At 31.5% G+C, this 22029-nt stretch overlaps 1 protein-coding gene across 1 annotated transcript; it reads right to left on the reverse strand.

Moving 5' to 3' along the window:
• Window positions 1–14101: 14101 nt before the first annotated feature.
• Window positions 14102–21519, reverse strand: LOC139484498 (E3 ubiquitin-protein ligase TRIM9-like). The gene is made up of 6 exons (XM_071268229.1): window positions 20738–21519; window positions 18838–18885; window positions 17936–17976; window positions 16665–16682; window positions 14830–14835; window positions 14102–14109 (listed from the first exon to the last, which is right to left on the reverse strand). Exons 1-6 carry the CDS (start codon window positions 21502–21504, stop codon window positions 14102–14104), a joined length of 888 nt encoding a protein of 295 aa, XP_071124330.1. The 5' UTR covers window positions 21505–21519.
• Between the last annotated feature and the right edge of the window lie 510 nt (window positions 21520–22029).

Below are 22029 nucleotides of genomic sequence, written 5' to 3' on the forward strand. Positions count from 1 at the left end.
AAAGTTTCAGTAAAATTATCAAATACTTTTATAGTGATGAACATAATCAATTATCTTCTAAAAATTCAAGTTATGATCTGCTAAAAAAGAGATAAACGAACAAAAAAATTTAAGTCATTAAGAGAGTATGTCATAAAATATGAACCACATGGGCCATATGGGCCATAATAAAAATATGTGACTGGTGCATTGTTTGAAGTCAATGAATGAATTTTATTACCACTCTCTCTTGTTGACTTATATTTCGAGAACTTATAAATTATTTGGTTTATTGGTCTAGACATCAACTGTGTAGAAGAGGGCATTTAGAAGCAGTGCTTGTGTAAAGTTCTTAATTTACTAACAAACTCATTGACCAGTATAATTGTGGTAAGCTTTCTCTAGTTATTTAAAAATTAAATGCATGTAAATGACACTAATCGAATAGTAATAAAATTACTTTTGATAAAGTAATCGATTGTAATAAATTACACAACAACATCAGTGTTTTGTGTTGTGATAGTTTTAACTTTCTTTTAAGATGTTGAAAACTAAAATTCATAAATTGGACAACTCGCAGTACAGTAGAAAAAAAAACATCATACTAGATTGTGACTTATTATTGGACATAATATTCTCTTTGGTCTCCCGCAACAGTGAAGAAAAGAATACATGATAAGAAAAATACGAAACGATTGGACATTTATTTTCCCCGAGGTCATCATTATCTTGTTAGCATATTGCATGATGAATACAAATAATACCAATGACCAAGGTCCTCTTTTGCTACACTGAACACTGTAGCAGTTGATTTGTGTGTTCCATGGAATATCTTTCGGACTACTACTTTAAAAATTCAGATATTTTTCATAAATTAAAACCATGTTGCGTTAATATTTTCGACTGTTTAAAGACACAAGTGAATCAACACCTATCATTTCTTCTTGTAAACATAAAAAAAGGAAAAAGGAGAACGTGTAAAACATGTAATATGTTAATCACGACTCCTTATTTTACCAGTAACTTAACAAGAAAAACGTATTATACAAAATCTTTCGAGCCCCTGGACTGTTCCACGAACAATATCGTGTACGGAATTGAATGTTCTTTGTGTGGACTACTTCATTTTGGTGAAACTCGACAAACTTTGCGTAAAAGGATGAATCAACACTGGTCTGATAATGAAGATCCGCAATTCAGGGTTCTTTATAACCATTTTAATCAACCGGACCATGATCCTTCTTTATCTATGAAAGTACGCATCATCGAGAAAATGTATCATCACACCAATAGCCCTATACTAAGTACTCCTTTCCGAAAAGAAACATTTCTGGATAAGGGACCTAGGTCCTGCAATGCCATATGGTTGCAATAATAACATCAAAGGAGTAGGAAATTTGTCAAGTCTAGCCTGCATTGATGTTAATGTAATGAGCCTATTTGATACAATCTTACGACACCAACGTAGTCATGGGCAAAAACATTACCATCGGCCTAATGTAAAAAAGTCTATCAAATCTAGATCGCCCACTGGGAGCTGTGATGACCTTCCTTCAGATCTTCATAATCTGCTAGGGTTACATTATATTAAATTAAAACTTTTGTTTTTCACTGCCTGTTTCTAAAATGTAAGAGAGGTTATACACTTGACAATGCAATATACATGTTCTCCAATATACAGACTTGTCAGTATAATTTGTGATGTACATGTAGTTCTTCTCCGCCTTTTTCAAACCAGTAAGTTCGGAACCTTTACATGAAGAAAAGAGGAAATTCCTTCCTTGTCAGTTTACCAATACAGGAATTGATGCAATCAATATAAGCAACGTTTTACATCACAAGGAGGTAAAAATTTCATTTTGTTTTCAAAATCAGTTTGTTCCTATTGTATCCTACAGTTACACCAAAACCATTGCACCCAAAGTATTTAACTAAAAACAAGCATTGCAGGACCTTTATTTAGAACAATACCTAAAATTACTTCTGGCATGTGACTGTTCTCACTCGCATTATATTTACAACTACTGGCGACCTAAACATAATTCAACATAAAAATCGCCGAAAGCTGATATCTTATGGTCCCAGGTTTAGAAAAACCCTGATACATCCATCGGAAAATTAACTTAAAAATAATTATGGATTCCACTGAGGACTACGCCAGAGCATCGGCTAAGCGAGAAGAAAAAGCACTGGACACTTTGTCAGATTTGGTCTAAACAATCAGGTTTCTGATAAAACGTCGAATTCATAAGTTGAAAAACTATGTGAATGGTCGACCAAATTCCGTTTTCAGAGACAAAGAGGCCGTGAAATGTCTATAATCTCTCTACGATAAGTCTGGTGTTGTTCCTGCAGACAAAGCTTCAAATAAAATGGTCTTTGTATGTGAATCGTACGAATGTCTTGTAAAAGGATAAAGAATAAACTAGCAGTCAGGTAATCCCACATACAAAAACATATCATTTGACAAGGATGACATTTTGGCGAATAATACGTCCTTCATGGCCTCAATAAACATTACATTGAACATCAAATCGGAGAACTAACCTTGTTTGTATTGGATACCTAAGCTTCACAAAATTCCGTACAAACAACGATACATTTACCGGCTCATCTGCATGTTTGATTGACAAAAATTCTGTCTGTAGTGAAAGAGGGTCTCCAGAAATACTGTGAAACTGTTTACTCGCGTAGTGGTATTAACCATGTGTGGATTCTAAAAACTCTAAAGAACTTCTGCAAAATTTAAAATCTGGATTTTTTTTTTAAATTAGTTCTATCAAAACTTTTTTTATTTTTCAACCCCTTATACCACCATTCCCGATGTGAAATTGAAAAAATCGTCTATAAGAAATAATCCACAATGCTTTTCAACATAAAAATGTTAGCATACACTATAAATTTATTACTTTTGGATACCATACAATACATTTTGTTAAAAGTGAACAAAACAATAAAACATGCTACACAGGAACAAGTGATCAGTACGCTGGAGTTTCTTATTGACAACATATTTGTTGAATTTGGAGGTAATCTTTTCAACAAATTGTCGGCATTCCTATGGGAACGAACTGTGTACCTCTCCTAGCCGACCTCTTCTTTTTTCATATGAATCAGAGTTCCTTCAGACACTTGTCAAAACAAGAAGATCAAAGAAGCCAGGTCATTTAAGTCACATTCAAATATATTGATGATGTTCTTTCCTTTGATAATTCAAACTTTTCTGACTTGTGTTCATGAATATTTCCAACAGAACTAGAAAAGTCAATACTATTTAGTAATGGACTCACCAGACACGGCTTCCTCTGCCTCATTTTTACACTTTACCTCGAATTTAACATACACGGTCATCTCAGTGCCAGAATCTATGACAAACGAGATGATTTTAATTTTAAAATTATCAATTTGCCCTACCTTAGTAGCAATACACCAACTTCAACTGCATATGGGATATATATTTCCCACCTTATTCGGTATTCAAGAGCTTGAAGATCCTACTTAGACTGTAAAACGTCACCAGCGTCTGAGAAGAAGTTGATGAACCAGAGGTATGTCAAAGAATTTCGTCCTTTTTCTACAAAAAGTTCATCGGAAGGTACCAAGACCTTGTTGATAAATATTCCGTATATATTAAAATATAATACACGATGGTCTTGAAGTATAGATTCTGGGTAATAACGTTGTTTATTATCTTAATAACGTGTTAAAGTATTCTTCTTTTTGTCTTTGTGAATATTACTTTTACTGTTTAGTCTGTTTGTGGTAATATCCATTTTTGTATTCTTGTCATTCAATTTTGTTATGTGGTTTGTCTTTATGCCTTTTGTGTTTCTTTGTTACAGATGACGTGATTCTGTACTTAAACATCCCGTCATTGTTTTATTGTACTATGGTAAAAAAAAAAAATTTTTTTTTTTGGCGAATGTCCTTTTTCTATATGCCCTTTGTGTTTCTTTGTTACATATGACGTGGCTCTGTACCTGTACATCCCGTCATTGTTGTATTGTGCTATGGTAAATTTTCGTATTCCTGTCTTTCATTTTTGCTAATGTGCTTTGTCTATATGCTTGTTTGTGTTTCTTTGTTATATATTTGTTTGTTTTTATAGTGATAACGATCATACATAGTGTTGACTGCTGTACCGGGTACCCCTTATTTTGGTTTATTCCACCATTTTCCACATAAGAAAATGCCTGTACAAAGTCAGAACATGACAGTTATTATACATTCGTTTGATTTGTTTGAGCTTTTGATTTTGCCATTTTATTACGGACTTTCCTTCTTGAATTTTCTTCGGATTTCGGTATTTTTGTTTTTCTACTTTTCTTTTGTATGTAATTATATATGTTGGTATGTATTTCCTGTTACACGCGCTACTGCGTCTATTTTTGACATAAAGTATTTGACGGAAACACGATAGGCAAACATATGTATTCAAAGGAAAATGTTCAATAAAACGAATCTTGTAGTGTAAAAGAGGGTCATTTGTTTCACGTTATTCTTACAATCTCTTTGATTCATACACTGACGGCTCCCTTAACGCATACTATTTGTATTCATAAAAACAATAATTAAAGCAAATCTATTCAATATGACCTATCTACGTTACATACACATTTTATAAATTTCAAAATCAAAATTATTTTGTCATTTTTCATACAGAAATAATTTTAGTCGTAAACACTACAGATTGTATTCTACGAAAAAAAACAATAAAAAAAGGACAGATCTAGAAACAACGAGAACAAATTACAGAGAAGAAAAAGAACCTTAAAACAAACATAAAGACATAAACAGAGAAACCCGAATTTAATGTATTGACATATCATGCATATAGACCAATCAAATTGTTCATTATTGCATGTAAAAATGGGTAAACTTACTTAGTTATTAATAATCATCAACCGATCGGCCACTTGCCTCTACACGTACACTAATTATTATGATATCATTTCTCGAAAGTATATATCATGTTTTGTTCTCCTCTTTTTTTTATATACAGAAACATACGTTTATTAGTTTGACAACAGGAGTATTTGAGAATTAGTCGTTACTATTATTTTACATAAACAAATATCTTCTCAAAGGACCTAGAACTTTATTGAGTAAATCATTTACATGTATTGCAACTTGACACAGGAGAGTAAAATCTATTGTTATTGTGTCCTCAATGCTCTTCAACTTTGTACTTGTTTGGTTTTATAACTATTTTGATCTGAGCGTCAGTGATGAGTCTTATGTAGACGAAACGCGCGTTTGGTGTATTAAATTATAATCCTGGTACCTTTGATAACTATTAACAGTTAATTTCCTATTCTTTCCCCAAAACAACAGCTATTAAATCAAGCAAATGAAATAAGGCAAACATGAGAAATCTCGAAAATTGTGTATATATGTATAAGGTTTTTGTTCTCATGAATAAACAGAGTGACAAAAAATAAACAAAAGACATGTTGTACGTTCAGTTGCTGTCGCAATAGTCATGTTTACCCAAATGTTCACATTTTACTTATATGTTGGTTACTCAAGAATATAGTTATTAGTGCAAAATGCAGATAAGAGCTTTGGAAAAAACAATTTAACGTTTTTTTCAGTAATATTGATATTTTTTTTGATAATTTACTCAACATACTTTACTTATGATTTTTAGTTTCCCATTTGGTATTATCCGCCCCCCCTTTTTTTTTAACTAACATTGATTTTTGTACAAAAGCTACATTTTCATTGGTGATAGGAATACAATATATATATCAACATACTGAATTGTTTGATTAGATAGAAATGTACATGCATTCTCATATTTATGTAAAATGTGAATATCTATTACTCTGTACTTATACATCCCCTTCATTGTGTTATTGATCCATGGTACATGAAAATGCTTGTATTCTTGTTTTCATTTTTGCTAATGTGCTTTGTTTATTTGATTTGATGTGCTTCTTTGCTACATATTTGTTTATTTTTATAGTGATTACGATAATAACATAATGTGGACTGCTGAACCCCTATTGTTTTACATTTTTACCTTTTATGTCTGTTTGCTTTGTTCACACATCATTTTCAATATAATGGAACTTTATGCGACTGTTATACAAGTGAGAGGTTTAGCTAGCTATAAAATCAGATTTAATCCACCATTTTCTACATCAGAAAATGTTTGTACCAAGTCAGGAATGTGAAAGTTATTGTGCAATCGATTGATGTGTTTGAGCTTTTGATTTTGCCATTTGATTAGGGAATTGCCGTCTTGAATTTTCCTCGGAGTTCGTTATTTTTATTATTTTACTTTTTTACTTATGATTTTTGTCGAGTCTGCGACTTTTGTCGTAAAAGCGAGACAGCGATCATTCATTCTGTCGTCGTCGGCGTCGTCGTTGTCGTCGGCGGCGTCCACAAATATTCACTCTGTGGTTAAAGTTTTTTAAATTTTAATAACTTTCTTTAACTATCCTGGATTTCTAACAGACTTGGAAAGAAGCTTGTTTATGATCATAATATAGTATTCAGAAGTAAAATGTGTTAAAAAAAATCCTGTTTTCCGTATTTTACTTATTAATGGATTTAGTTTTTTTCTGCCAGTTAACATTACATTCACTCTGTGGTTAAAGTTTTGAAAATTTTAATGATTTTCTTAAAATATCATGTATTTCTACCAAACTTGGACAGAAGCTTGTTCAATCCACCATTTTCTACATAAGAAAATGCCTGTAATAAGTCAGGAATATGACAGTTGTTATCCATTCGTTTGATGTGTTTGATGTGTTTGAACTTTTGATTTTGCCATTTGATTGGGGACTTTCCTTTTTTGAATTTTTGATTTTGCCATTTGATTGGGGACTGTCTTTTTTTGAATTTTCCTCGGAGTAGTTTTGTCATTTTATTTTTTATGATTATAAGATAGTATCCAGAAGTAAATTTTGTAAAAACAAAAAATCCTATTTATCCGTTTTTTACTTATAAATGGACTTAGTTTTTCTGCCAGTTAACATTAAATTCACTTTGGGGTCAAAGTTTTTAAAATTTTAATAACTTTCTTAAACTATCCTGTATTTGTACCAAACTTGTACAGAAGCTTGTTTATGATAAAAAAAAACTAGTATCTAAAAGGAAATTTGGTTAAAATGTATTTCTTGTTTTTCCGTATATTACTTATAAATGAACTTAGTTTTTCTTCCAGTTAACATTACAAAGAGTCTGCAGTTAAAGTTTTTAAAACATTTATTCGATTCATAAACCATCCTGGATTTTTACCAAATTTGGATAGAAACTTCTTACAAACAAAAGATAGTATATAGAAGGAAAAAAAATCCCCATTTTTGTTGAGCCTGTGACTAACAGCAAAAGTAGGTGAGACACTGTGTTCCGTGGAACCCTTACGAATTATTGCTTTTCCATTTAGTGTCATTCGCTTACTTATATGGGGTTTTAACTACCTTGACTGACTATAAAGCCCCCCCTTTTTTTTAAAGTGTACAACAGTGAACTTTTTGATTGATGATAGGAAGACAATATATATCAACTTGGAGAAAGGTTTTATTAGATAGAAATGTACATGCATTTTCATATTTATGTAAAAAAAAATTATACCATTTCTCATGGATCAAAACGTAAGTAAATAATATACATTCTGTTTTAAACTACTAGTTAATCGTGTAGAGGTATCACATATGATACAATTTGCATCATGCTTGTTCTTTATTACCGGTCTATTCACACATGTCAATATATTTACATGGACTGTCTTCCCTAAAACAAATACACCACGTAAATTACATTAAACATATGTATGCCATATTTATCTCGAAAACAATCATATAATTCAGACATACACTCTAGCATTAGTAACATTACTGTATTTATGACAAAAAAATTATTTTTGTAAAACTGGCTGAAATTCAAATCAGATTCTGTCACTAAATAGTTTAATTCATATGACATGCATGACATGGCTTATTGTTCGATGTGAGCCAAAGCTTTGATTATAATGTTTGATAAACTGTGACTTGGATGTGGAGTTGTCTCATTGACACTCATACCACATCTTCATCGTGTGTTATGTTCTCTACTAGAATACACAGTTGGCTTCTGAAAGGTTTCGTCTCGAATATGTCGTATGAAGTTTACATGGTAACTCGTAATAATCAAACAAACCATGAGCATATGTTGGTACACGAATAGTATTGATAACTGTGTAAAATTAATCAAACAGCAAATAAAGTCATAATAGATATCAATATTGATTTTTTTATATATACCAGACGCGTTTTTTTTTTACTACAAAAGCCTCATTAGTGACGCCCGAATATGAAAAGTTAAAAAGGGCAAAAAAAGTACGAATTGAACAGCATTAAGTCATAAATGTTTTGCCAAATACAGCTATGGTAATACACTCCTGGTGTAGAAAAGCCTCGTTATTTTTAAAAAATTAAACGTTTTATAAACAGTTCATTTATAATTATGACCATTTTAATGTTAATTCCTGTCAGCACAGAAGTGCTGACTTCTGGGCTTGTGGTACCAAATGAACAGATAGTTTCTATACGTTTCTCTTGTTTTTGTAGTCTTTTCTGTCAACAAGTACAAACATTTGATGCGACTGTCATACAAGTATAAGGTTTGGGTAACTACCACACCAGGTTTAAGCTACCGTTTTTTTACCAAAGAAACTGCATGTATTGAGTCAGTAATATGACAGTAGTTTACCATTCGTTTGTTGTGTTTGAGCTTTTGATTTTACTATTTACCTAGATATAATTGTTATTTTACTTTTCATTCATCGATTGTAATAAAACTATTCATACGTCATTGTAGAATGCTGATTGATATTACAGATACGTACTGTATATAAAAAAAACTTACCCACAATTCTTGCAATACCTAGAATGTACGTACAATTAGAATGCATTGATAATTGAATGTGTGTGTTATTATTATATTTCGTAAAGATTACACCATGGACATCTTAAGAGTTTACTAGGAAATGTAATTTGAATAGCAGTGTTAATCTATACATAAATGTAAATAGTCTGAATCGTTACAAAAAGAGGGACGAAAGATACCAGAGGGACAGTCAAACTCATAGATTGAAAATAACTGACAACGACATGGCTAAAAATAAAAAGACAAACAATAGTACAGAAGACACAACATACAAAGGTTAAGTCTTAGTTTGATTTATTATGCATATATTTCTTTTGTTTGTACATTCAGTTCTATTAAGATATTTTGATTGTAATCAATTGAGTGCCCTTCAGTTTAAACAATGCACCATGCATAATACTGTTAAATGAGACCTGTTTAAACTATCGGATATCTTTTTTACAAATAATATGTTTGACTTTAATTCCTCTTTTTGAAGGTCAGTTTAATTATTAGAAGCCAAGCTTAGCCAGGCTTAAAAGCTATGTTGAAAATTTGCATGCAGAAATCGGATACATGTACCATTCAGGATTAACCTGGTTTCTATGAAGTTAAACTTAAGGTAAAATATTAGGAAAGCTGTGAAAATTGCAAAATTTGGTTGTGTAGAAAGGGATATTAAATTGGTGGTTTGACACATTTCAAGATATATAATGCTACGTCCATTTTCACTGAAAAAATAAACATTTTTATTATGGAGACGGCCAATCTCCGGGTGCGAGATTTTCTCCCAGCGTTAAAGACCAACTGATGGTCTTCAGCTGTAATCTGCATTTTGTGGTGTTGTTGTTTACATATTCACCATTTCCATTCTCAATTTTATCTTAAAAAGCCTGTATTTAAGTGTTTGTCATTTGTTTATGTGTTACATATTTGTTTTTGTTAATTTTTTGTGCATAATTAAGGCCGTTAGTCTTCTTGTTTGAATTGTTTTACATTGTCTTGTCGAGACCTTTTATAGCTAACGGTAATCATCGTATTGGCTTTGCTCATTGTTGAAGGCCGTACGGTGACCTATATTTGCTAATTAATTTGCCATTTTGATCTCATTGGCAATCATACCACATCTTATTTTTTTGATATTTTCCTGTATCTCAGACAGTTTTTGCATTAGATAAAAAATACTTACTGAATTTGTCTCCTGTAAAAGACAATAAAGTTTAATATAAAATGAGTTATAACTTGTTCTAGAGTCATTCATAGGTAAGTGACTCAAAATTGTTTTTTTTTATTTAAAAAAAGGGTAGGATCACTTTCATGTTTTTGTTTAAATACTTTAATCAAAGAACGCAGATCCTACTCCACATGTGGCACCCGTTGTGTCGCTGGTGTTATTACAAACCTGTTTAATAGTATAATTCAGAAGGCCACATTCGTGAAAAAGGAACTAAGCATAGGGAAAATTTGGATTCAGAATATCTTTGTGTTTCTATCAAATTGGGGATAAGATTATTTTGAAGTGAAAAAAATACCCTTCCTAGTAGTTACATGACTGTCCTTTAATGACTTGTATTAAAAAAAACACTAAATCATCGGTTGCTTGATGTCATTTACTTGTTAGAATTGTCTTTGTAACAGAAATGGGTAAATTCACCAAGCGTTGAAGGAAATTTCCTAAAACATCACGATATTAGTTTAAATTAAAATATCAACAGTACTTACGGACGTTTCCCGCTGTAAAATATCAAATGATTAAATAAGGGTTTACAGTGAGTTATAAAATATCTCAGAGTCATTCGAAGTAAAGCTTCTATAGTTATCTATTTTATTTGTTTGTTTTTATAGTGAATAAGATTGTAACATGTAGAACACAATATTGACTGGTCTATCCCTATTTTTACTTATTATGTCTGGGTTTTTTTTGTTCAACAATCGTTGTCAATATTATGAAACTTAATGGAACTGCAGTAAAAGTGAGCGGTTTGGCTAGGTCAAATACAAGGTTTAATCCCTCATTTTCATCATAAGAAAATGCCTGTACCAAGTCATGAATTTTGGTCGTTTGATTAAGTACTTTCCGTTAATGTTTTTGTGATTTGACATTTTACTATACGATACGGTGTCTCCACAGACAAAAAGAATGCAGGATTTAGAATTCAGGTATTTAGCAGAAAAGTCAATATGATCCATTCATCTGTGGGTTGATAGATGAAATAAAAGAATGGCCTTATGTTAAATTAAAACATAACTTAAATTATTCCATTAATAATTCAAAGCTGTAGACTTTGAAAATGAAAATGGGCAATATAATGCCGCTACAAGGCAGCAATCGCACCAGTAAAGAGGACAGGAATTCATATTCGCGTTTTACCCTTTTTGAACCACTTATCGGCTTTTTTATTTCGCGATTTTTTTACTTATTTGATAAAGTTCAATATAAGGAATGGTCCAAGTTTGACATATTCGCGACAATTTATATTCGCGTTATTTTTCTACTCGCGAAAGTCACGAAAATCAGTTGCTCCCGAAAATAAGTTGCTTTAAAGTAAGTTAAAATAACTTGTTCCAAATCTACTTTGAATAAATACAGAATGCAGTCAATTAAACAATAATAAATGCGCACGTCATTGGAACATACGATTATTTAAGAAAATAAGGTTCTTACAAAGGTTCTCATTCAGATCAAATTGACTATGAATCTTTTTTGTGTCTTTGGTCATACAACTCTTTATGTGTTATTTAAAGATCTATGACGAAAAAAGGTAAACCAACTTATTTTCGCGAGCGATTTATTTTTACGAGTAGAAAAATAACATAAGTCGTCGCAAATATGTAAAGATGGTATTTCGTAATTAAAATACATCCAGTATATAAGAAAATCGCTAGAAGTAGACTAGAAAGAGTAAAACTCTAAATAAAGTATCTGCGAAATACGTCTTCAGCTCATTCGTGTTGATGAGTTTTTATAACGTGTAAAATGTTAATATACAACATATCTTTCCACAAAAAATTACAACCTAACACGAAAGTTACTTGGATTTACATGTTTAATTCAGGTCAAGTTTTACATTCTTATTTGAATATATAAACACACAATTACTCAACTTGAAACATACATCTCGTTTGGCAAGTTACAAATGAAAAATCATCTCATTTTTTGTTAAACTCAGTTTGTGTAACCCACTGATTATGAATTAATTTGAGGTCGGAGTTTTAATGATGATAAGGATATATCAAATTGTACTTACAAACAAGGGAAAGCTGACTTACTACAAATATAATGAAATTCACATATTAAGTAAACACAAAATATCTTTGAAATATAAACATGCTATAGTGCCTAACAAGATTTTGTGAGGTAGACGAAATTGACTTTAAAACGATCGTATTGACTTTTGATGTGCAGAAATAGGCAGATCGGACATAGGTTGACTTTATTTACTTACTTCTTAAGTTTGGGATTAACTGTAATCAACAATTTCCGATGAGATTGAAAAATGCTTTTTTTATTAGGATAAATAATAATTTTACCTGCCGTAGTCGTGCGTAAAATATATTTCGGCATTTCTCTTACGAAAATGACTTGTTTAATGGAACAAAACGGATTATTTGCAAACTTTTTCTTTAATCTTCACAATAGGCTTTCAAAAAATAACCTTTCAACTGTATATTCCGAAAATTTTGTGAAAACAGAATAAGTGGCAATTCTTACCTTTCATACCTTAACTTTCATTGATAAAAAATCATATTGACTCGTCCAGTGTCCAGTTTGAAGGTCATTTTAGTTACCGTACACATTCATGCACGTTCTAATTAATCAATAGTCATGTATGAAAAGCATAAACAAGTTTGAAGGTAAACTACTAACAACTTAATCCAATCAAATTGCCTACGATTCAATAACAATGACCAGTTCACATCATAAAAATGTATAGGGGTAAACTGGGTAGGGAGAAAATGTCAGATATTTTAAGTTCATTATTTTGCAATAACGAATAAAAATTTGTTAACCATTATATTCGTTATAATTTCATAAACATGGCGTTATGTATTGGTATAGTTTTTTGATCTTTCATTAGCGTATGTAAGACTGTAGAAAGTTTGGCCTTCAAAAGTCAACATAATCATTGACTTTATACAGAAAATTCGTCTTTTTAAAACATTGAGTGTTTGACAAATAATACGCGACAACAAAGCAAAATCATTTCTTAAAACACTACAAAAAAATTATTCTGATTGATGCAGTGGTATTGTCATAAATTGCACTGGAGTGAACAGTGGTACAGCAAACGTCGAATTCCCTCAAACAATGTTATCACACACTATAAATATGGAGGACAAGTGTAAAACAATGTGTATAGGGTAAATAACATAATAACAAAATAGATAGATATTTCAGAACAATTTATTCAAACAATTGGATATAAAAAATAAGACGTAAAATACCAATGTGATATTATAAACTTATTTGTGTCGAGACGACAACTTAATGACAAAACAAATCAATAGACTACAAAAAGACAAACAAAAACCCAAAAAATAACACTTCACAAAAAAATGTATACAGATAAACGCATACCAAATCAAAAACAGAGGTTGATCCTATGTGCTCCAAAAAAATCAGAACGGTTAGCAGAACCTAGTCTACTAGATAAATCGTTTGTCTTACTTATGTCAACATGGTATAGTACAAAACATGAAAACAACACGTTATAAATTTCATGCGTCCGAATTGAAAGCGCTATTCTTGATTTACTTTCATAAAGAACGCTCAAAGCAGAATATACATGTGTAAAGCCAAGGACCAAAACAGTTGAAGAGCTACATCCACAAAAAAGATATATAACTAGCCAAATTCATTTAAGGTATGTGTATATGAATTGATAATCAGTCGCATTAGTTCATTTCAAATTCAAGTAAACATGAAATGATTGTGGTAAAGACATTTGGAATGCACAAAAATATGTTTCCATTAATTCAAAGCTATAAATATGGATGATCACCAGAATATAGCAAACGATAAAAAGAGGGGCGAAAGATCCCAGAAGGACATTGAAACTCATAAATCTAAATTAAACTGACAGCGTCATGGTAAAAAAAAACCAGACAAATAATAGTACACAAGACGAAACACAGAAGACTACGACTAAGCAACACGAACCGCACAAAAACCTTGGGGTGATTTCAGGTGCTCTGGACGCGTAAGCAGATTCAGCCTCTTTTATGGCCATGTGAAATATAATATTAAAATGACATCACAAAATTACAGGACTACAAAATAAATAAATTGGAGAACACAATAGACAAAGAAACACACGAATAATAGCTAAAAGGCAACAAGTTAACGATTTTAATACGCCAGAAGTGCATTTGGTACACACACGACTTACTAGTGACACCCAAAACACATCAAATGAATGGTCAACAACTGACGTATTCCTGACTTGGTAAAGGCATTTTTGAATGTAAAAAATTGTGGATTGAACCTGGTTTTATAGCGTTAATCCTCTCACATCAAATTTCATTATATTTACAACGATGCTAAAACAAAACAGACATGATAATATTTTAAATTGGCAAAATATAAATGTGTCTTAACAAAACTTTCTGTAGAAAGAATAACCTGGATAATCAGTAAACCATCCATCCTAAGTAGTACATGTACTTGTGATCCGCTGAGGTAGGTTTCTTCTTCTTTGTTGAATAAATAAAAGCAACAGTAGTGTACCGCAATTCAGAAGTAATTCTTCGATTAGTCAAAACAGAGTCGAATTACAAACTAAAACCGAGACACATCAACTTGATCAACTATAGGTGTAATACCACCGTTGATTTCCGCCTTTTAGTCTTTGTTAAATTAACAAGTACATTTCATAGGTTGGCGTAACAGACAAGCATTCACCTAATCTAACCTAGTCAATTAATAACCCGAGCGCGCTATGAAATGGTCTCGCTCACACTGTTATGAAAACGATATTAAATTGTACTTACAACTTGCTGAAAAATATAGAAAGAGATTTATATTAGTACACACAAATGTGGTAATCACATTTAATGTGGATATAATGAACAAATCGTGTTAAAACAGGAAAATTATTAGCATACAAACAAATTATACTTCGCTCCTTCAACGCAAATCTTGTCTACAGTAAAACCACTTATGACTCAAGAAACAGTTTAATGATTATTATGATAAATGGCTGTCTAGTTAAATTCTTATTATATCTGCTCTTTGGTCGTTTTTTTTTCTCTTTGACATTTTTTAGATTTCCTTTCCCCATTTTATCATTGAAGACGATAACAATGTGAATGTGAATATGAATCCTAAGACCGCCATGCTGATCCAGATTTTGAACGTGCAATCCCACAAGGCAACAGTCCGCAGAAAGACACGACAACATATCCGGACACGTTATCCGACACAATCAGTCTTTGATCTCACTCATTAAAGTCAAGTGCTAAGATGAGAACCAGCAGACAACCATTCTTAGGTTTTGGCTTGACCCGCTGTCGATCAAACCACAGTTTAATAACAATGGAGGATAGCCAAGTGGTCTATCTGGCTACTACTGTAATTACTCGACTCTAATCTTAAGTGACTAGGATTTTCAGTTTTCCTATCCAAGGTCGGTGGTTTTCTCCGGGCACCAATAAAAACGTCGCCACGATATGGCCTAAATGCGGTGCTTAAAAGTTGCGTTAAAACACCAAAAATCAAAATCAATCAATAACAATCGAGTCGAGGAAATCACTATGAGATCACAGAGATTGTTATATAAACGGTTGAAAGACCAAATCCTAACAAAAATGCGCAGAGCATTTAATAATTCCAAAATGTTTAACTAAAAAAAAAATGTAATACAAAAAATAATGTTTTATTTGTACTGACACTTATGCATACCTTATTTTTCTAAATATGATAATAATATGACACAAATACTTACAAAGGGGGTATACTGAAAGAACAAATACAACAAAAATATCAAATAAGATGCCAAACAGCATACTTAAATATAAAATATGTTTCAAAAGAAGATCACAGAATATTTGAACTTCATGTATTTATTTCAGTACGCGTTAACATTAAGCAATCATGAATTAAAGAAATTGCTCTTACAAAAAGAACATGAATTTAAGTCCTCTTAGAAAATTACTCGGTCATATCAATACATTTCCCTATGATTCTTTCACATGTTGTTTATGAAATGCACACTTTTTTCAAATTTAGATAAGATAAACATATTTGTGAAAAAAAAGTCAATACCAATGTATAGAATAACGCAGTCTTTTTCATTTTATCTTTTATATCGTTTTGGTAACTCAGACTGTATAAACTAAATAGTTATAACGTTGTTAGCCCATTGTAGTGTAGGTGTTTATTAAGATTGCAAACACTTTGGGTGTATTTTGTTCAACGTGCAGAACCAGTTTCCAAGGCAGTTTTCGTGTAGTATCGAAATAACTTTCAAAACAAAACGCTGTGTTTGCATCAATCAACAACGGCCATATGTGAATCTTGTTTTTCATTACTTAAGTAATTCAATATTAGTATATATTTAAAACAAGCTGGTTGTATTTTGTTAGCGAACATATCTGAAGAAAATAAATAAAATAGTTGCGCTTGGATAATTTGGTTTTTTTTTTACATCTTTTTGACAATTACTCGGCTCATGTTAATATAAACTATTAAATAGCTTAACCAAGATGACAATGCTAAAACTATTTCTTTCATTTCCATTTGAATATATCATATATCAGTATTTTCTACAATAAGGCAATCTTATTCAATGAATATTTTGTTAATTCATACAAACACGAATACTCACCTAGTAACAATTTCTGTCCTGAAATTCAAACAAGTTAAAGTTAATAGTTATTTTACTATTCCCAAAAAAATGTGTGAAAAGGATTTAATAAAAACAAAAAATACACCTTTCCTAACGGATGTCAAGTTGATTCAATATTCAACATTCTATATTTTTTTGGTTAAACATTTTTTTTCAAAATTCATTTTCTTTCGAAATTTGTTTATTCCTTTTTTTTTTATTTCATCGTTTTCAACATTAAAATTTCGTAATTCAACATTAAAATTTCATAATTCAACATTCGATTCCAATATACAACATTCGATTTCAACATTCAAATTCAAATTTCGGTTTCAACATTCAACGTTTGATTTCAATATTCAACATGTTCAACTTTAAAAATAAAAATCAATCTTTTTTTATTACATTCGATTTTTTACATTCAACATTCGTTTTAAACAGTTTACATTATTGTTTTCATACTTTTTAAAATTTTATTCCATATTCGATTTTAACATTCAACATTCGTTTTCAACATTCAGCATTCCTTTTTTCATTATTCAGCATTCCTTTTTTCATTAGTCAACAATCAACATTCGTTTTCAACATACAACATTTAACATTCGATTTCAACTTTTAACATTCGATTTCAACATGAAACATTCAACATTCGATTTCAACTATATATCGCAGCACAGCCTTCAACAATAGTAAAAAAATAATATCGTATAGTAAGCTTTTAAAGACCCCCACACGACAAAATAATTTAAACGAGAAAAGAAGAATTTGACTTATACATGTTATATAAAAAAAAAATTTTTTTTTTATGGCAACCAAAATATTTCAGGAATGAATAAATAAGGCATTGTGATCAATAGTTGATTTGCTTTTAGTGTAAAAAAAGTATAAAAATTCCATGTTTGAATTTGGTCATTAAGACGTATCCTTAGTACCTACGAATTAAGACTTGTTACAAGGTTTGTAACATGAGCAACACGATGGGTTAACCATGTTTTACAGGGTCTGCTTACTTTCCCGGAGCACATGAAATCACCCCCAGATTTTTGGTGGGGTTCGTGTTACTAGGTCTTTAGTTTTCTCTGTTGTGTTTTGTGTACTATTGTTTGTGTTTTCCTTTTATAAGTCATGCGTTGTCAGTTTATTTTCATTTTATGAGTTTGATCGTTCATCAGGTATCTTTCGCTCCACCTTTTTATTATCTTACTGTATCCAAAGCTGCTGCTGTATATATCAAAGGAAAATAAAAACAAAAACAAAAACATCACACTTACCTGCAAGTGTTGCATCTGTACCTGAACCTGGTGAAGTGTCTCTATAAAGATAGCATATCAACCGATTAGTAAAATTCCAATACAACTTATCACTATTTCTCAAACATACCTTAACATCATATAAAAAAGAAGATGTGATATGATTGCTAATCAGACAACTATTCACAAAAGATCAAAATGACACAAACATTAACAACTATAGGTCACCGTACGGCTTTCAACAACGAGCAAAGCCCATACCGCATAGTCAGCTATAAAAAGCCCTGATAAGACAATGTAAAACAATTCAAACGAGAAAGCTAACGGCCTTATTTATGTAAAAAAAAATGAACGAACAACAAATATGTAACACATTAACAAACGACAACCACTGAATTACAGGCTCCTGATTTGGGAACGGCACATACATAAATAATCTGGCGGGGTTAAACATGTTAGCGGGATCAAACCCTCCTTCTAACCTGGGACAGTGGTATAACAGTAACAGCACATGGTTTCCCATTCCTTTTTAGTGTTGTAGTAAATTTCCAAGCAATAATGAGCTGAATGTGTCTGATAACAGCGAGTCCGATATTGAAAATCACAAATCTGATATTGAAAATACATGTGACACAATTCAAGCTAGGGTCCGGGAATTTTATTCCACTTCTGTCATTCAAGATCAATCTGAAAATACATGTTATCTTAATCAAAATGATTAATTAGAGGATCCTTCCCGACTTCGAATAAATGCTATATTTGCTAACGACTCTAATTGTACAAAAAAAAAATAATTAAAAAGCTTTCCACATTCATAGAACAGGCCTATGATGTATCGTTATCTGTTTGTTTATTTACAAAAGCAGAGCGTGACATATACTTGTTCATATGTTAGTCGTTCACTGGTTAATACGAATGAATACCTATGACTTGCACGTTGTTTTAGGGGTTCTTCTCTTTTTCCCGTTTCACTAAAAAAAAAATATAGAAATTATACCTTAACGATATGCGTTCGTTAAATATAATGTTTGCATCAATATTCAAATGTTTATGAATCATACATAATTAGCGGCGTTCAATTAAATATATAAGCAAGATATTTTCAAACTTTCATTTGGGATCCCGTTAGCATGTTTAAGCATGCCAAATTTTACATGTATTTGCCTGTTCCAAGTCAGGATCCTGTTATTCAGTGATGGTTGTTTGTTGTTGTGTCAATTATATGGTCATTTCTATAAATTAACTATTTGCAAAAGTATGAATTATGCTGAATACAAAGGATTTTCTTATCCAAGGCAGATAACATTAGCTATGTTTGGCACAATTTTTGGAAATTTTGGGTCATCAATGCTCTGCATCTTTGTATGGCTATCTTTACTATTTTACCCTGAGCGTCACTGATATGCCTTATGTAGATGAAAAGCGTGGTATCTTTGTTAACTATTAGCATGTCGAAATGTTATTTTGTATAGTTTATTTGTGTTTTTCTCTTCCATTGATTTGTACTTTAGTCCTGTCATGTTCTTATGTTATTGTTATGTTTAACATTGCCATGCAAGTTCGAGATTTTGGTAGCCACAAATCTAGGTTCAATCTACCATTTGTCTTAAAATTTAATATGTCCTGTAACAAATCAGGCAAATGGCAGTTGTTATCTTACAGTTTGTTACTGTGCGTGATGCATAGTCGTTTTTTTTTTTATGCACTTCAGTTTTTTCCTGTTGTTTGATGTTTTTCTCTCACAGTTGATGTGTTTCCCTCAGTTTGAGATTGAAAAAAAACACGGATATGTTTTCTCCCAATCGATTGATGAATTTCGCACAGTGGTATACTACTGGTGTCTTCATTTACATATTTACGTTCATTTGTTTGTACATAAATAAGGCCTTTAATTTTCTAGTTTGAACTGTTTTACATTTCAGGACGCTTTATTGCTGAATATGCGGTGTTGGTTTTGCTTATTGTTGAATGCCGTACGGTAACCTACTTTTGTTGATTTCTGTTTCATTTTGGTCCTTTGTGAATAGTTGTCTCTATGAAAATCATACTACATCTTTCTTTTCCGCAGTGATTGATTTATAATAAAAATTAGGTACAAAAAACTGTCAGCTTTTCTCTTAATACCTTTATTACCTTTATTGTAAATTCGTAAAAGATTATGTGAAACAAACCCTAATAAGTGTTATTTTAGTCCTGTCTAATGGTCTAATAAGTCAGGAATTTCTATTTTTAGAACTCAGATTTTCCGATTCTATTGATATCATTTAGACTCTCTCTTGACTAAACGTATGAAATGAAATAAAATCAGAACACTCTGAGAAACATTTCGACCTTGAGAACGGGAAGATACCCTTGACTGCGAAACATTTATTCCCAAATTGGCGTCGGTAGACGAAATAGTTGAGATTACCATACTTGGGTAGGATTGCTACGGATGATTTCGACAACAAAAGTAGGCGTGCTATACATCATTGTGTAGAAAAATCAATTCAGATTTACGACAAATTAAATTTTTAAAAGAAATCGGCATCTAACGGAATGTCGCGACATGATGACATTTTTCAAAATGATTAAATATGTACCTTGTGTTATATTAAGGTATATAGGATTTGTTTTCTAAGACAAATGCCTGTGCCAAATGTTAAATAATTTCTATTTTCAATCTGCAACTAAAGGAGTCAATTTATTCGCCACTCCCACATTATGAAATCATATGAATAAAATAGGATTTTACAATATTCAATGACATATCAATTATATTACGTGGCATCCCAAAATTGATGCCTATTGAACTTTGTGACCCAATAATTAAGAACAACTCACCTGAATGTTAGGTCTCCAATCATTTTCTTTATTTCACTTCTTTGTGCTCTACTTTTTACATATTTTACCGTTGGCATGCTAGTGAGCTGTTGCACTTCTACTGCAGCGAGTTGTGACTTTATTTCCTTCACTTTTAAAAGCAATGCTGACGTTTCTGTTATCTGTTGTGCGTTTTGAAAGATCTTGTACTGTTCCTCTACTTTATTCAAATCAGTTTTAAATGCATCACCCATAGACTGTAAGATTTGAAGTTGTGTTGATTGTTGTTCTTTCACTGATCTAATCAGATATTCCACTTCTGTGTCAATAAGCTCTTTTAACCGTAAACCTTCTTTTCTTATGGCATGCATGACTCCATCGATATCTCCGAGATATGCATGTGTTCCTTGCTCGATACCCATTATATTTGTTTTTAATATGTTCAGCTTAATGTTGATATCGCTCTCGATCTCAGCTTTGTTTATTGCAGATGATGTGTTGATTTCACATAAATCATGTTTTTTATGATCTTCAATAACACATATTTTACATATTGGTGCATCGCATTCCCTGCAGTAGTATATAAAGTTTTCATCATGTTCGTTACAGTATTGTTTGACTTCCGGGTTGATATTAGAACCACTTTGAAATGTGTGATTTTTGGTCATCTTTGTCCGTAAATGAGATATTTTACATCCATCACAAAACAACTGATCACATTCTTGACAGTAGTTATGTCCAGGACTTGAAACACAAATTTCACAAGTTTTAAAAGCTGCCTGCGCCATTTTGTGTATGTTTTGTTTATCTGTAGTTATGTATGACACTGTAAATTTAAATCCCTGTATTAATATACGGATATGGATACAAATTTCCGAATCATACCTTTATAAATGGTCGGTTCAAGGTAAAAATAGAGCTTTAACAAGTTCTACCTTTTATTGGATTGAAAAATATATTTTCTGTGTCTATCATTTTTTTTATATCTGTATTATGTATTTTTTTTATTTTCAAAGTGAAAAATGTATGTTTACTTTTATATATTTACATATGATTCAATGAAATTAATATTGGTGAATACGTTAATACAACAATAAGCAGATGTAAAAAGCTATACTTGTAGATACTTCCTACAATAGTTATAAGCCGTTACTTTTTATTGGACTTTCTTTGGGCAGTTGATTGCTATCGATTATTTTACATTTCATTTCGCATTTAATTCAATTCTGAAAAACTTTGTGATATCGTTCCAAATACAAATTATACACTGAAGGTATGCAAACCAGAATTGTTGTTAGTGCCTGGGTTGTAAA

Source organism: Mytilus edulis, chromosome 8 (assembly GCF_963676685.1).
Source record: "Mytilus edulis chromosome 8, xbMytEdul2.2, whole genome shotgun sequence".
NCBI classification, from domain to species: domain Eukaryota; kingdom Metazoa; phylum Mollusca; class Bivalvia; order Mytilida; family Mytilidae; genus Mytilus; species Mytilus edulis.